General features: G+C 40.9%; 1 protein-coding gene across 1 annotated transcript in view; it reads right to left on the reverse strand.

Moving 5' to 3' along the window:
* Window positions 1-8,772: 8,772 nt before the first annotated feature.
* Window positions 8,773-17,072, reverse strand: part of exoc6b (exocyst complex component 6B) — a 126,452-nt gene continuing 118,152 nt past the window's right edge. Inside the window, exons 21-22 of the mRNA XM_083993347.1 lie at window positions 12,416-12,528; window positions 8,773-9,106 (exon numbers count right to left, since the gene is read on the reverse strand). Coding sequence (XP_083849473.1) covers window positions 8,980-9,106; window positions 12,416-12,528 — 240 coding nt within the window. The 3' untranslated portion in view covers window positions 8,773-8,979. The remainder of the gene's footprint in view (window positions 9,107-12,415; window positions 12,529-17,072) is intronic.

Consider the following 17,072-nt stretch of genomic DNA (forward strand, 5'->3'; position numbering starts at 1 on the left):
TAATAATAACGGCTCCGTTATAATTCAGTTTTCTTCATATGTGGTCGAGAACGAAGGAGGAGAAAAAAAAGAGGAATGAACAACTGGCAGCTGAACACACACACACACACAACAACACACACACAACACACACACACACAACAACACACACAACAACACACACACACACAACACTAACACACACACAGTAGTCGTCTCTCTGGTCGCTGCTATTTTTGGGTGAATGTTGTTAAAACTGCCTGTGGATGAAGAAAGAAAAGATAGTGGAGGAAGAGGAGGATGATGAAGAAGAAGAAGAAGAGGAGGAGGAGGAGGAGAAGAAAGAGGAAGAAAAAGAGGAGGATGAAGAATAGGAGGAAGAGAAGAAAGATGATGAAGAAGAAGAGAGGGAAGAGGAGGAGGATGATGAAGAGGAGGAAGAAGAGTAAGGAGGAGGAGGAAGAAGATGATGAAGAAGAAGAGTAAGGAGGAGGAGGAAGAAGATGATGAAGAAGAGGAGGAGGAAGAAGAGGATGATGAAGAAGAAGAGGAGGGGGAGGAGGAGAAGAAAGAGGAAGAAGAGGAGGAGGATGAAGAAGAGGATGAAGAAGAAGAAGAAGAGGAGGATGAAGAAGAGGATGATGATGAGAAGAAAGAAGAAGAGCAAGGAGGAGGATGAAGAAGAGAGGATTAAGAAGAGGAGGAGGAGAAGAGGAAAAAGAAGAGGAAGAGGAGAAGAAAGAGGAAGAAGACAGAGGAGGAGGAGGAAGAAGAGGATGAAGAAGAAGAAGAAGAGGAAGAAGAGGATGAAAAGAAAGAGAAAGAAATAAGAAGACAGAGGGGGAAGAGGAGGAGGAGAAGAAAGAGGAGGAGGAAGAAGAAAAAGAGTAAGGAGGAGGAGGAGAAGAAAGAGGAGGAAGAGGAAGAGGAGGATGAAGACCAGGGACGTTCACGTCTTCGTCCTGAAGCTCTGAGGACGTTTCCATGGAGACGAGAAGAAAAAGAAGAAACTGAGAGAAGAAAGAGAAGCAGCTTCAGCGAAGGAGAAGAAGTGAAAGTCCCAGACTGAGACAGATGGTGTTTCTGTCCTTCGACCTCTCGGCCTCAATAACCAGGAGGAGAAGAGGACGTGTGTGAGCTGTCCCATCCGTCTTCATCACACACACACACACACACACACACACACACACACACACACACACACACACACACACACACACACACACACACACACACACACGCAGCTTAAACTCTCCATGTGAAGTTTGTAGAAGGATTAAAAGCTTTTATTTTGAAATCTCATCCAACTCTCTCTGTGTGTTTAGGTTCTCGGAGCGTCGTCGGCCTTTTTGAAAACTGACAGGAAGTGAAAGTTAAACACAGATTCCGTGTGTGTGTGTGTGTGTGTGTGTGTGTGTGTGTGTGTGTGTGTGTGTGTGAGGAAGCAGCTCTGATGTTTTCTCGTATCTGATGAACTGATTATTTAAACTTCTTTTAACGCAGGAAACCAGACGACGACGATATGCAAACCAGGAAGTGACCGGTTCGTATTCAAAGCTACAGGAGAGACCGAGGAGGACAGGTGCAACACTCTTTTTCTTTTCTCTCAGTTACTCTGAGACTATATTTCGACACGACACTCACCAAACTTTAATAGATTAAACTTACACATGTTAGCAAATTAGCCATGTAATTTAAATATTGTTACATATGACAAATCAATCACAATACTCATTTGAATGGAAGAATCAAGACGTTGCAACTGACCCCAAACCTGGGAACAGTTGCAACATATTAAATAAATACATTAAATTTCACTGATTAACTTTTGATTTTTGTCTCAATAAGCAAAGAATTCCTAAAATATGCATTGTCTTACAATAATACTACAATATTATTTAGTAATATTTATCAAAGAACAGTTGGAGTCAATGTGCAGAAGTTACTGGTGGTATTAAAACTCAATAGCTTAGTGTGAGACAAGAAGAATGGAACAATTTGCAACACAAAAAACTTTTATTCCGTTTAGTTCAACGTTTTAGGCAAATTGGCCCATTGCCATAATAATCCCTATAGTCACAGCAGCAGTAGGTTTGTTACCTTTAATTGTCGGTGCAAGCTGTTTTTAGAACGGTGGAGCAGAGCCGTGGGCTGCTCAGAGCTACGCTACGGAGGCTCATTATGGGATTTCTTGGTTTCCCTCATCAAACTCATCAAATACACAATCCAACAACTCCACAACGCTCTGGTGGACAAGTTGTGACCTGCACATTCACCACGCTATGAGATAATAACACAACGTTACCAGACAGAGTTGTTTTAGAGGGAAATACAGAGACTGTTGATGAAAAACTGTCCCTGAAGGCAACGTGCATCAGTGGTTTTGCATGAATTTGCCTCTAAAACAACTCTGTCTGGTAACGTTGTGTTATTATCTCATAGCGTGGTGAATGTGCAGGTCACAACTTGTCCACCAGAGCATTTTGGAGTTTTTGGATTGTGTATTTGATGAGTTAAAGGTAACAAACCTACTGCCACGACTATAGGGATTATGGCAATGGGCCAATTTGCTGAAAATGTTGAACTATCCCTTTAAACATGTACTCTACTTTTGGATGATTTATTCACTGTTTGACATCAAATAAATTCACTTTTCTCCAATTTTCATAGGAAAATATACTGTATGTGGTTAGTTTTGACCCATAGAACAACTGCATATTTCATTATCAAGAAGTTATTTGGGGTATTATTTAGTTTATCTTTAGCATTAGTCGCTCATGGTTTAATATAATTGGCTGTTCTGTTTATCATGAAGTATAAAATAGATAAATTGCGCCTATTTTAAGCTATAAATATTCAATTTGTGTTTGCATATGTGCTTCCATATTCAAATGGCTGCCGAGGCCACGGCGGAGGCTTTTATTTTGGCGGGGCGAGTCTCACCTGGCTTCACCTGTCACCAGCTGCAGGAAGTCGGTCAAGACTCTTATACAACAACTTCCTGTTTCTAAATTTAGCCGCCGCTTGGTTGGTTGGTTGGTTGTTTCCTCGTCTGGTATCAGAAGAACACACGCATGCACACGGCGCTCAGATTTACAGGGTCAGTCGGTCGACAGCGAACACATCGTGCTGTGATAATTTGTGTTTTGCAGGAAGTTTTTTTTCTACTTTATTATAAAACAACTTCCTGTTTCTATATTTAGCAGCTGAACTGAACTCTTCCTCGTCTGGACAGAACAAACTCACTCTGATCTGATTTATATAAAGACACGGAGATGAAGAGATTATCGTGGCGGCGGCGAGACAAACACAGATAAGTGGATAAGATACTGAGAGTGTGTGTGTGTGGTCGTCACGCTGCGCCACTGTGACCTCAGGTGACCTTTGACCTCAGTGGGTCACAGCCAGTTAGAAAGCAGCAGAATGAACCAACACACACAGATTTTGATTTCCCTCCACTTTTCTCCGTCACGTCGTCTGTTGATGTTTTTATTTATTGAATTTTCACGTTAAAAATGAAAAAGTAAAAATAAAAAATAGATTTTTTTTTCTACTTTTCTGCTCATCGACACAATAAATAATAATAAAATTAACATTTCGGTGAACTGATCTATGAACGTTAACTTCTACATCAGTGACTTTCTCCGTCTTTCTAGAATGAACTCTACTTTATTCAACTTTACTTGATGACTGAATTTCATTTTTTGGTGAACTATTCCTTTAACTAAAGAGTTAAACTGTCATTTAGTTTCATTTTATATTTAAATCAAATTAGACTGAAACAAACTTCAACTTCACTGATCGACTCTGATTCTACTGCGTTTCTACTGGACCTGAGAGTCCAGCTCCAGATGTTGGACTAGAGTCCAGCTCCAGATGTTGGACCAGACAGAGTCTAGCTCCAGATGTTGGATCAGTGTCCAGCTCCAGATGTTGAGCCATAGAGTCCAGCTCCAGATGTTGGACCTCAGAGTCCAACTCCAGATGTTGAGCCATAGAGTCCAGCTCCAGATGTTGGACCTCAGAGTCTAGCTCCAGATGTTGGACCTGACAGAGTCCAGCTCCAGATGTTGGACGCTGGTGTCTAACTCCAGATGTTGAACCATAGAGTCCAGCTCCAGATGTTGGACCCTGGTGTCCAGCTCCAGATGTTGGACCAGACAGAGTTTAGCTCCAGATGTTGGACCCTGGTGTCCAGCTCCAGATGTTAAACCAGAATCCAACTCCAGATGTTGGACCAGAATGAGATGTTGAACCCTGGTGTCCAGCTTCAGATATTGAACCAGACAAAGTTTAGCTCCAGATGTTGGACCATAGAGTCCAACTCCAGATGTTTAACCAGAGTCCAACTCCAGATGTTGGACCAGACAGAGTTTAGCTCCAGATGTTGGACCAGACAGAGTTTAGCTCCAGATGTTGGACCAGAGTCCAGCTCCAGATGTTGAACCATAGAGTCCAGTTCCAGATGTTGAACCATAGAGTCCAGCTCCAGATGTTGAACCATAGAGTCCAATTCCAGATGTTGAACCAGAGTCCAGCTCCAGATGTTGAACCATAGAGTCCAGCTCCAGATGTTGAACCATAGAGTCCAATTCCAGATGTTGAACCAGGGTCCAGCTCCAGATGTTTGACCCTAGTGTCCAACTCCAGATGTTGGACCATAGAGTCCAGCTCCAGATGTTGGACCAGACAGAGTTTAGTTCCAGATGTTGGACCCTAGTGTCCAACTCCAGATGTTGAGCCATAGAGTCCAGCTCCAGATGTTGGACCAGACAGAGTTTAGTTCCAGATGTTGGACCAGAATCCAGCTCCAGATGTTGGACCGGACAAAGTTTAGCTCCAGATGTTGGACCCTGGTGTCCAGCTCCAGATGTTGAGCCATAGAGTCTAGCTCCAGATGTTGAACCATAGTCCAGCTCCAGATGTTGGACCCTAGTTGGGACTACAGATGGAAATTAGCTCTAGTGGCTAAATCTGGTACAACCATCTCTTCATTGTTCTAATATTGATTAATGGTATTGTACACTGTCCTGTGATAATAAACTAAACTAAACTAGTGTCCAACTCCAGATGTTGGACCATATAGTCCAGCTCCAGATGTTGGACCCTGGTGTCCAGCTCCAGATGTTGGCCCAGACTCCAGCTGTGACCCGATATTGACCCGAGCTGCCGAGTCGTCGTGGTGAAACGAGGAAGTGAATCAAACCGACGACCTCATCACCACTTGTTCTTCTTTTTATTATTAGCGCAGAGGAAACAAACTGGAGGAGAGAGAGTTCACACAGTTCACACAGGAAGTTGTGTGTCTGTGTGTGTGTGTGTGTGTTGGTGTGTGTGTGTGTGTGTCTGTGTGTGTGTGTGTGTGTGTGTGTCTGTGTGTGTGGCATCTTCAGTTCTGACGCTCCACCGCTCCTCTATAGACGCTGGAACACACACACACACACACAGACACACACACACTTGGCTGAGGAAACCTGGAGCATGCGGAGGGTTTGTGTTGCTTCGGCTTCGCGTCGCTGCGCTCGACTGAACACACACACACAGACACACACACAGAGACACACACAAAGACACACAAACACACACAGTCGTTGGGAATCGAATCCTTCTCAGCCGACGACGTACGACTGCGTCATCCGAGAGGTCAAAGGTCACTGAGATGAGCAGCAGGACGATGGTGGTTTGTTTTATTTTATATTTCACAGCTGATCTGATGATGTCACAGTCTCTCTCGTCCCTTATTGGCCGAGGAAGCAGGAAGTGACATCACTGATGCTCCAGGTAAAACTATATAATATAGACCGAATCGCCTCGTTGTTTACATTCTACTTCCGGGTAGAAAACCAGCACGTAATTTGATTGAGATCAATAGTAACGAACGAGAGTTTAGCTATATATATCATATTTTTCACGCCCTATCACTGTTTAGACAAATCTGAAATGATTGAAGAAACATTACTGTTTCTGTGTGTGTGTTTTGTGTTGCTATGTGTTGTATTTATTCAGTTTGGGGGAATCACGGTGTCTAGAAAGCATCAGTGGCTGCAGCTGACAGGGACAGCTAACGGCGGTAGCTAAGCTAAAAGCTGTAGCTAAGCTAACACCAGCCAGGACGTTAGCTGTTAAAACCCTCCCGTTGTGGGACACGACATGAAACTACTCCAGTTTGCTCAATCATGTTGTAACTCAGATATCCGCTGGAGAAAATATTTTTTCATGGACCGTTTATTGAGTCACTGAGTTATTAAAGTTAAACAGTAACCGTTAGCCCAGCTAATCTATGATAACCATGACTAATTACAAAAATGTGCACACGTAAATAGTAATGTTTGTCCAATCATTGGTTTTATAAACTTTACAAACATCAGATTAGTCTAAACGGCGATATAGTGACATGAAAAAGTAGATATAAATAGCGAAACTCTCGTCCGTCACTATTGTTCGAATGCTGGTTTTCTACCCGGAAGTAGTTGTAAACAACAAGGCGATTCGTCCTATAATATCAGTGTTAATAAATAGAAACAAAAGAACTAAATTAATCAGAAGCTGAAGTTAAAGCTAAACAAACTGAGGTGGAAAATCAAAGTCGAACTGTTTAAAAAGATGAAAAAACAAACAAACCAACAAATAAAATAATATAATAATAAAATATAATATATATAAAAATAAATAAAATAAAATACAGAGTCGACACTTTTCTGGTTTATTTCCGTTTATTCGTCTGTCGGCTTCATTAGTAACGTTACTGTAGTTTCATGTTATTAGTGGTTGAATACGACAGCGTTAACAGTGCTTCTGTCTCAATAAAGTTTTCTGCTTACAAAATACAAAACAATCGAAGCAGCAGCAGCAACGACGACAAATGACCTAAAGTAACTTTTTTAACTTTAAGTGTTTTTTTTTTGTTTTTTTGAGGATAGAAACTAAAGAAGAACTAGTGTTACTACGGCGACGGCTTGGTTAAAGAGATGACATCATCATCGTCGCTGCTGCAGGAAATCAAACTAAACACACAGCGAAGGCACGTTCAATACCCACAAGCCCCGCCCATTTTCTGCCCACAAGCCCCGCCCACTTTCCACCCATAAGCCCCGCCCCCTTTCTCCACTAACACCTACACAATAATACACAGCTACGGATGGATACAAAAAAAACAAAAACACACAACAATCATCATCATCAGACAGTTTGATCACATGGCACAAATTAAATTCCCTTCTGACACACACACACGCACACAGACACACACACAATCCCTTTGTAAAGCACAATAGTTAACACACAGACACACACAGACACACAAACACACATAATGCTGTTATTGCACCAAGTTCAAGAAAAAGAAAAAGCAACAAAAAGCGAAAAATGAAAGAAAGAAACGACAACAACGACCCATATTAGTAACAAAAATAAGTGTGCGTGTGTGTTTGTTTGTGTGTGCGTGGCTACACACACACACACACACACACACACAGTTACACAGACACACACACACATAGAGCTCGGCAATATGTGTATGGAAGACATGAGAGTGTGTGTTCATTAGTACGGCGGCTTCTATACGAGTTAGTACACATCAGAGCCAGCGGTTGCCAGGTCGGGGGGCTAGTCGTTATCCCCCCCTTTAAGACCAAGAGCGCGTTGCCAGGTTTGGACGTCATCATCCTCCTCCACCACCACCAAGGTGTCGCTTTGTGTGTGAGGTTGCCAGGTCTGAGCGGCCGTTCAAGTGTTTGCAGGTTGTGTATACTGTACTGTATTTAAGATGGGACAAGAGGGTTGGGTTGCCATGTTGCATCAACATCCCCCTTTATCAGAGGATGAAGGAGAAAACATTCTGTTTGTTTTTATTTTATTTTGTGTTTTTTCCGTCCCAGACCTGTGATGTACATTCAAGATGTGATGTCACTGCGCCACAGACGACGTGGAAGACGTTAGCGAAGAAGAGGAAGACGAAGAGGAAGAAGTCAAATCTGCTGCGAGTCCAACGAACAAAAAAGAAACAAAGAGATTTCTCTTCAACGTGGAGGACGAACGACAAGAACAGGAAGTGGTTCGGTTCGAGCACAACGAAAAAATCTGTGGGTTTATTTATTTATTTATTTATAGATTAATTTATAACGTGATGTCGTGTTTTACGTTAAAGGGATAGTTGTACCCAAAATTGAAATTTCACTCATTATCTACTCTCTACCCTCATGTGGACTAAGGGCTGGGAGAAGTTTCAGAGTCCTCCGTGGCTTTTCTGAGTTACAGGGGGTCTCGGCGTAGCAGTGCATGTCCATATGACGGTTGCAAATGGATACCAACTGTCTTCGTAACAAAAAGACACACCAAAAAACATCCAAATACCTCCATGCTGCTCGTATGTAATGTCCGTCTTGTATTGAAGCCCCGAAATGCTAAATTGTCCCAAAAAAAATTAAATAAGTCTATTTTTCAAGCTTGTTTTGCAGCGGAAGCTTCTAGAAGCTCCTCTTCCCGGTTCGTCATATTTGGACAAACTGGGAAGAGGAGCTTCCGTTACAAACAAGCTTGAAATATAGACTTATTTAATTTTTTTTGGAACAATTTCGCATTTCGGGGCTTCAATACAAGATGGACATTACATACAAGCAGCATGGAGGTATTTGGATGTTTTTTGGTGTGTCTTTTTGTTACGAAGACAGTTGGTATCCATTTGCAACCGTTATATGGACATGCACTGCTACGCCGAGACCCCCTGTAACTCAGAGAAGCCACAGAGGACTCTGAAACTTCTCCCAGCCCTTAGTCCACATGAGGGGGAGATAATGAGTGAAATTTCAATTTTGTGGGTACAACTATCCCTTTAACGACCGATCGTCCTCCACGAGTCAGAAATCCATGTTTTTTGTTTGGTTTATGTTTGGTCGTAGCAGATCAGAGGGTTAAATGTTAAATGTTAATGTGCAAAGAGGCGGCGCTGGTCGGTGACGGGTCTGGACGGACTCGGGGACTCGGTGGCAGCGGCGGCGGTTTTCAGGCGTGGTGCTGAGCGATGAGGTTGCGAAGCTGCTTGATGACGGTGTCGATGAGCTTCTGGCGGTCGCGGTCCGTCTTCCTGAACTGGGCGAAGACGTTGTTCTTCCTGCTCATCTCCTTCATCCTGCAGAGGGGAAAGGAAAACAAGGAACGATGGGATGAGTGAGTGTTGTGTTGTGTTGTCGTGTTTTCACTCCGGTTGTTAGACGATGCGTTCAGGAAACACACACAAGTGCAGGATTTGTGACGCACAGTTTAGCCCTCGGATGATCCTTCAATTTGTACCACATCCATGACCCCTGGACAAAATTTAGACATGAGTTACTCCCAAAAATATTTGTGATACATACAGGGCTGGGTCTTGACTAAACATGAAAATCCCTATTGACATGGGTTTCAACATTTTTAACCCCTTCCTGGCCAGTTGTTTTTGCTGCAAAAACACAACATTTCTATGGGGCTCTATGGGGTTTATGGCTGGTGGTGACAGTATTTTAGTGATAAAAAAAAGAGATATCCCAAATCCCCCTTGGTGAAAACTTCTGACTATAATGTCAACAAAATAAAACAAGAATTTTGAAAGGGGCTTTATCCATTGTTCAGATTTCGGTTCTGGAAATTAGCATTAGCATATTTCATTAGATATAGCCTCATTTACATATTTAAACATAAAATTTGACAAAACTTGCAATACAAAAAATATTTGTCTTAATGTGAGTAATAAACTTGGGAAGTTTCATGGTGATATCTGTTAGTTAATATTTTTACTTTATTTTTACATTAAAAAACCCATTGGACATTTTTGTCCAGCAAAGGGTCATGGGTGAGGTAAAAATTATCATTACAGGTCCAAAAATTGGACTTTCATTCTGAAACTTGGGAAATCCAGAGTTTATCCCAAAATACACCTCCTTGCCAAAAACCAGGCCCCAGTGACCTTTCATTTGACCGTGGGGAGTTGGGAAAGTGTGAGAGGTGGACAAAGATGTGTGGTGGCCTGGGAAAACCCGTCGGAAGTCAATGACGTTCTATTGTGGCAAATAGCCAAAATAGGTGAAAAAGTGATGTTTCCACGATGTAAAATATTTTGCGTGATTATGGTACTTTGAATTCCATAATACATTGTGGTGAATAAATATTTTAAGAAAACAAAATGGAAAGTACTTATTTTTATGTTTTTGTGGCGAATAGGGCGTTTCATTTTCAGCTGAGACACAGCAGCAGCGCTAGAGGAGAGGAGGTCCGTTGTTATTGTAGAGGTAACATTCAAGGACCCTCGGAAAGCAGAGAATCCCGCAATACAGATGCTTTTTTACAGCTCGTCTTTATCAAGTGCCGATGATACGTTCGGTTTAGCGCCAATGCTATGTTCTGTTTAGCATTGATGCTACGTTCGGATTAGCATCGATGCTACGCTCGGTTTAGCGTCTGTTCCCGTACCACGCGATTACACGCACCCTATCCGGTCCCTTCTTGTCATAGAGGCACCATTCAAGGACCCTCGGAAAGCAGAAAATCACACGATTCAGATACAGTTTACAGCTTGTCTCTATCATAAACGGTTCAGAAGTTGTTTAATGTTTTGTACAACACTCGTCTTAGTTAAAGCCATTTTTCTCACTTTTCAGTTTTTTGGTCATAATAGATTAAAATGCCCATAACTTTTGATCTGAAAGGCCTATCTCAGTTATTCAAACAGTTATGAATGGCTGAAAACGTCTAGTTTATGGAAATATCAAAAAATGAAAATGTCAAAATCCCACCATGTGAAGGGTTTTCCCAGGCCACCACACACATGTCCAGGGGTAAAAGGAGGGTTAGTTCAGAAACACACACACACATGTCTGCTGAAGGAGAAAGTGTGTGTGGTCACATGAGAAAGTGTGTCTCAGTTTGTGTGTGTTTGTGTGTCTTGTAGCAGAACACTGCGTCTCTGTGGAACCTCCAGGAAGTTCAGGGGAGCATCAGACCAGACGAGCCCCAGCAGGGAGCTTCCTCTCTGGGCACAGAGGGACCACCGGGCCGGGGCCTCGGCTGGAGCTCCAGAGAGAAAACACTGACCCCGATTAAAGAAGGTCGACCGTACTCTCTCTTTCTGTGTGTGTGTGTGTGGCTATCATCACTATCTCCACAGCAGTTCAGGCTCTACACACTGATAAACTGATGGTACACAGATATGCGATGTGGGTGTCGTCGTAGCGATAACATCCCCATTGTGTTAGCGGCCGCGGTGATGATAAACATCATCAGGGTGAGTTTATTTTCTTCCTGTGATCAGGACGTGCGTGCGTGCGTTTTAGCCTCACATCATCACATTAAAGACACACCGACCACATTTGTTTACGTACATTTCCTGTATATTCAGGCTTTAGTAGTCGTACTTACACATGCTATAATCAATCAATCAATCTATCAATCTATCAATCAATCAATCAATCAATCACACACAGGATCGATACTCACGGCTTAAACAACCTGTCAGAACACAACAGAGTGAAGTTATTTTATACTGTCAATACGATCTTTCTATTAAAATCAATTGATGAACATTTGTGGGAAAATGCGTTTATCTGCCGTTTCCATCAATGTTTAATCGATTTATTTATCAATCGTTTGGTCAGAAGTGTAAAAAAAAGTCCAGAAACAAACAAACAAAACAAAAAAGGTGAATTATGAAGCTAATCTTCATGTTCAAGAAGCTGAAACGTTCAAGTCTTTGTTCAAAAACAAAATATAGTATGCAAATCAATTTTCTGTCGGTAAATGAATGTAGCATTTAGCCTTAAACTACTATTAGCTTTTTAGTGCTTGAATAAATAAAGTTCAGCTCCAATAACTTTTTAGCTTGTTTGTTGATTTATTGAGAAGATTTACTTTCCTACAATATTTCTGTTTATAATATTATTCACTATATATTTTCTATAAAAGTGAAGTAAATGACACTAAACCTGCCAACACTAGACACAAATAAACTGAAAAAGAAGAAGAAACAAAAGTTGCACATTGTTTTTGATCTAATTCATGTTCATGTGTGGATTAAACCATTTGTTTCCAGTCTTTATGCTAAGCTAACCTCATCCTGTTGGGTTTTCAACTCCCAGGAAGTCACATTTCTGAAAACATTGTTATCAAATATCCTACATAAAATAAATCGTCCTGCCTTCAGTTGATTAAGTTTCAATGACAAGTCACCAGAACCCAAAGATTCTCAGTTCATGATCATAATAAAAACAGCAAATGTTTGGCAGTTTGATCAATTAATGACTGACAAACGATTAAAAACTAAGATGCTTAAGATCTGTAGACCAACTGAAAAACTGTAGAGACACAACTTTGTAAGACTTAAGAAAAAAAAAAAGTGATGAGTTCAAGAACAGCGTGAGAAAAATCCAAACACAGACAAACAAAAGGTGAGAACGGCGGGTGGACTCACTTCTCCAGCAGCACCAGTGCAGTGTGTGGGTTGACCCTCAGGTATTTACAGGTGGGTTTCCCGTAGTCAGCCAAGTAGGTCGACCAATCCCACTGGGTGAACAGCTCCAGCAACTGGATAGAGAAGGAGAAAGAAAAGAAGCCAGATGGAGAGATATTAGAGAGGGCGTTGTTCCCCCGTTCACCCTCAGAAACTCGTCCGGCTTCAGGCAGGTTAAATGATCCGTTAAACTGTGAAAACGTCAACGCCAACGGCAAAGAACGTGGGCTCGGAGGGCAAACACAACATGTCAACAACGTGTTGGGTAAGAGTCTTTACAACCAGGTGAGAAAACTCAACTGGTGTCACCGAATCTGGCAAAGGGGCTGGTTTTAAGATTCCCGAGATACAGTCGAAAGTAAAAGTTGGGTTTCGTATGAAAGAACTGAACTAACGCAGCTTTAACATGAATGAATGAACCTTTAATCCAACCTAGTTTACCTCAACGCCGACCTAATGGACCTTCAAAGTGACCTGATGCAACTTAACACTGACCTACAAACCTTTAGAAAGACCTAATGTACCTTCAACATGACTGAACACACCTTAAGAGTGAACAAATGTACCTTCAAACTGGTCTTAGGTACCTTCAAAGATCTAATGTACCTTTATTCTGACCTAGTTTATCTGTAGTTACTAGGGCTGTCACTTTTTATTCGACATTCGAATATTCGTTCGAATGTGGGGGGAAAAGTTCGTATTCGAGCAGTAATGACCTGCTCGATATGCAGGCTGCAGCAAAGATACTCTATTTACCGTCTTTGGCTGCAGTGCCCGGTGCCTGCATAGCGCCGCGGAACGTCCACCGGACGCGGAAGGGCCGCGAACAGCCGAGAAGCGGAGCCAGTTTACTTTCTGTGCCCATATTAACCGCTGGTGTGGTGTCGCGCCGTGCAGCGTCTGGTCTATTTTGTGTGAGAGCTGCGAGCAATCGCATCAAGCTGGGCAGGAAGTCAAACATGAAACAACGAGAGTATCCGGTCAATTTTCAAAATAAAACACCGCGGCGTGGTGGCGGCGCCGGGGGGGGGGGGGGGGGGGGGGGGGGTGATAATATTCGAATATATCCGAACGAATTACGGGTCATTCAATAATCGTTCGAACCTCATTTTTCTAAAAACTGACAGCCCTAGTAGTTACCCAATGTACACTTAAACTGTCCTGAATTTACCTTTAAATTGACCAAAAATAACTTAACACCTTAACTTAAGATACCTTTTAAAAGACTTAATGTACCGTTGTGGTAATCTAATAACGTACCTTAAAGCAGATATCAGTGGAATGTTTTTGTTAATATAAGTCCTAAATAGTCCTATTTTCCGTCAGCAATCACTTACATGAAGTATTTCAGCCTAAACACGAGTCTCTCCGTCACTCTGCTCTGCTGTAACCCGAGGAGAAAATTTTCCTTGTGGGATACAAGTGTTATCCAATGAGGAGAGAGAACGGCATGAAGGGCTGTGTGTGCAGCCAAGGGATGCGCGTGAATGTGGTGACGTAGCACGAGGACCAATTGATGCCTGACAAGGGCGGGGGCTGCTAACTCATGGTGCGTTCAAAGAAACTCGTACTTTGTGTTTTTCCTTCCTGTGAAGTCATACCAGTTCGATCTGGTACGAGTTCACGGGTCGGAAGTTACGAGTGGCCGTTATAGGGAACTTTCACAGACAACAGGATGGTAAAAACACGAGCTACGGGTTACCTGGAACGCTACCAAGTCGTAGTTGTGACTTGAAGCTGTAACTTACGGTTTCAAAAGCCTGCCTTGAACGCAGCATTAGCCGAAACGGCCGTGAAGCTGATATCTGCTTTAAAGATGACCTCATTTACATTTAAAATTACTGATTGTGCCTTTAATCTGACCTAATTTACATTTATATTGACCAAACAGCCTCAAACTGACGCAATGCAATTGAACACCTTTAAAAAGACCTAACGTACCTTAAAATGTGACTCAAGATACCTTTTAAAAGACTTCATTTACCTTTAAGGTAATCTAACGTTCCTTAAACATGACCTCCTTTAAAAAAAAATTGAATTTACCTTTCATCTGATCTAATTTACACTAATCTGATTTAATGTACCTTTAAAAAGACCTTTAAAGAAATCTAATGTACCTTAAACATGACCTAACTTACTTTTAAAATGACTGAATGTACCTAATTTACCTTTACATCGACCTAACACACCTTCAAACTGACCCAACGTAACTTGACACCTTTAAAAAGACCGAACGTAGCTTAAACGTGACTTAAGATACCTTTTAAGTAGAATTAATCATGACCTAACGTACTTTACTAGGTCACCTAACCAATTTAAAATACCTTTTAGATGCTTAAAAGTTTGTTAAACCAAACCTTGAATCTGAAACCGCAACGAGACTAATTAGTCCAATACTTATTTAAAAGGTTTCGGACAAGCAGACATTATTATTTCTACATTTCATTAACATGGAGGTGATGTAATAAAAACAACACTCTCACAACTTTAAACTCCTGAACTTGAACCTCATGACTTTCTTATTTCATCCTCTGCTGTTTTAACTTTAATCTGCTCTAAGTGACTGTAAGAGTATTAAATAAAGGTTTTTTATATGTGTGACTTTAATATTTTAACATTTACAGGCGACTGGTTTTAATTCACTGTAGAATATAAATTATTTTCCTGTTCTGCTCTTATTTCACTTTTTATTTGACTTTTTCATTCGTTCATTAATATCATAACCAGATGAAAACAGGTCACAGGACACTCAGCAGTTGTTTAGATAGTAAGAAAAGTTTCTGTTTCAATATTATTCCTGTCACCGATGAGGATGAAACTCATTAAAACCGTTCACAGTGAAATTCTGAAGAAGTCGTTGTCCATAAATTTAAAGGAAAACAAAGGAGTGAGTCTGTGAAATAATTTGGCGTTTTAGTCACACATGTGTTCTCACATAAATAAAACAGTCACAGAAACACTGACTTCTTTCATATTTGAGCACATTCGGGTGGTATTTTTAGCGCTCTGAGGTCACTTCCTCTTTGTCTCTTTTTTAAAATTTGATTCAAATGCAGCGACAGATGTTTTCCCGACCTCCCGAGTTTCAGTTCGTCACGGTTCGACCGAACTGACAAAGTTTTTTACGTCAATGATCCACTTCTGTTTCAATAATATTCCTGTCCCTGATGAGGATGAAACTCATTAAAACCGTTCACACTGAAATTCATAAGAAGTCGTCGTCCATAAATTCAAAGGAAAACAGAGTGAGTCGGTGAAATAATTTGGTGTTTTCCTCGATGTGAGAGTCCCACATGAATAAAACAGTCACAGAAACACTGACTTCATACATATTTGAGCAGATTCAGGCGTTATTTTTAGCGCTCTGAGGTCACTTCCTCTTTGTCACTTTTTTTTAAATCTGATTCAAATGCAGCGACAGACAAATTAAGAGACCACTCCCAAAATGATCAGTTTCTCTGGTTTTACTATTTATAGGTTTGTGTTTGAGTAAAATTAGATTTTATTCTATCAACTACCGACAACATTTCTCCCAAAATTGAGGAAAAAAATTTGTCATTTAGAGCTTTGATTGGCTGAAAATTACTAAACTAGTTTAAATGACAAAAAATATTAAGTCTTTTCAGACCTTGAATAATAATAATAATGCAAAGAAAACATGTTCATATTTATTCCTAAACAACACAGCAAGAATATTTTAACTCAGGAAGAGTTTATAAATCAGTTTTTGTGGGATAATGTCGATGTTTAATCCCAGCAGTGGTTTTTATATAAAACCAGATGTGGTTCAGGTGATGACCTCATCAGTGTCTCATTAAGTAGAATGAGTTGTGTTTGTGTTGGTATTTAAAAAAGAAAAGAAAAGAATGACTGTCATACATGTAGAGATGCTTTTAAGAAACATTTGTGAAAGTGGTTTTTCCGAAACAAATAAGAGACCACTTTCACAAAATGTCATTCTTTTCTTTTCTTTAAAATATTCTTGCTGTGTTCTTTAGGAATAAATATGAACATGTTTTCTTTGCATTATTATTATTGAAGGTCTGAAAAGACTTGATATTGTTGTTATTTAGACTAGTTTAGTCATTAGCCAATAAAGCTCTAAATTACAATTTTTTATTTCAATTTTGGGAGAAATGTTGTCGGTAGTAGATAGAATAAAACAAAACAAAAAAACTGAATTTTACTCAAACACATAATTACTTACTATAAATAGTAAAACCAGAGAAACTGATCATGTTTTCCCGACCTCCTGAGTTTCAGTTTGTCACAGTTCGACCGAACGCTGCTAATGACGCTGAGTCATCGATCCACTTTAAGTGTTTCCCAGGAAATCACAGGGGTGGGATTTTATTTAAAATTCTGGGATGTTTTCAGCTGTGTGTTCGCAGAAAAACAACAGACCAAAAAAAACAAAACAGAAAACGTGCAACACAGTGGAAGGTCGAAGGCCTCTGAACGCCTCACATCTGAAACTGTTGCATAACCTGCTGCTGCCCTGCTGAACTCAACCTGACACACACACACACACACACACACACACACACACACAAACAGGCCCGGGCAGGCAAACCCCTGTAAGCCCGTAGACGTACACACACTCTGTCTCTACCTCTGT

The sequence above is a fragment of the Trachurus trachurus genome, assembly GCF_905171665.1.
Source record: "Trachurus trachurus genome assembly, chromosome: 18".
NCBI classification, from domain to species: domain Eukaryota; kingdom Metazoa; phylum Chordata; class Actinopteri; order Carangiformes; family Carangidae; genus Trachurus; species Trachurus trachurus.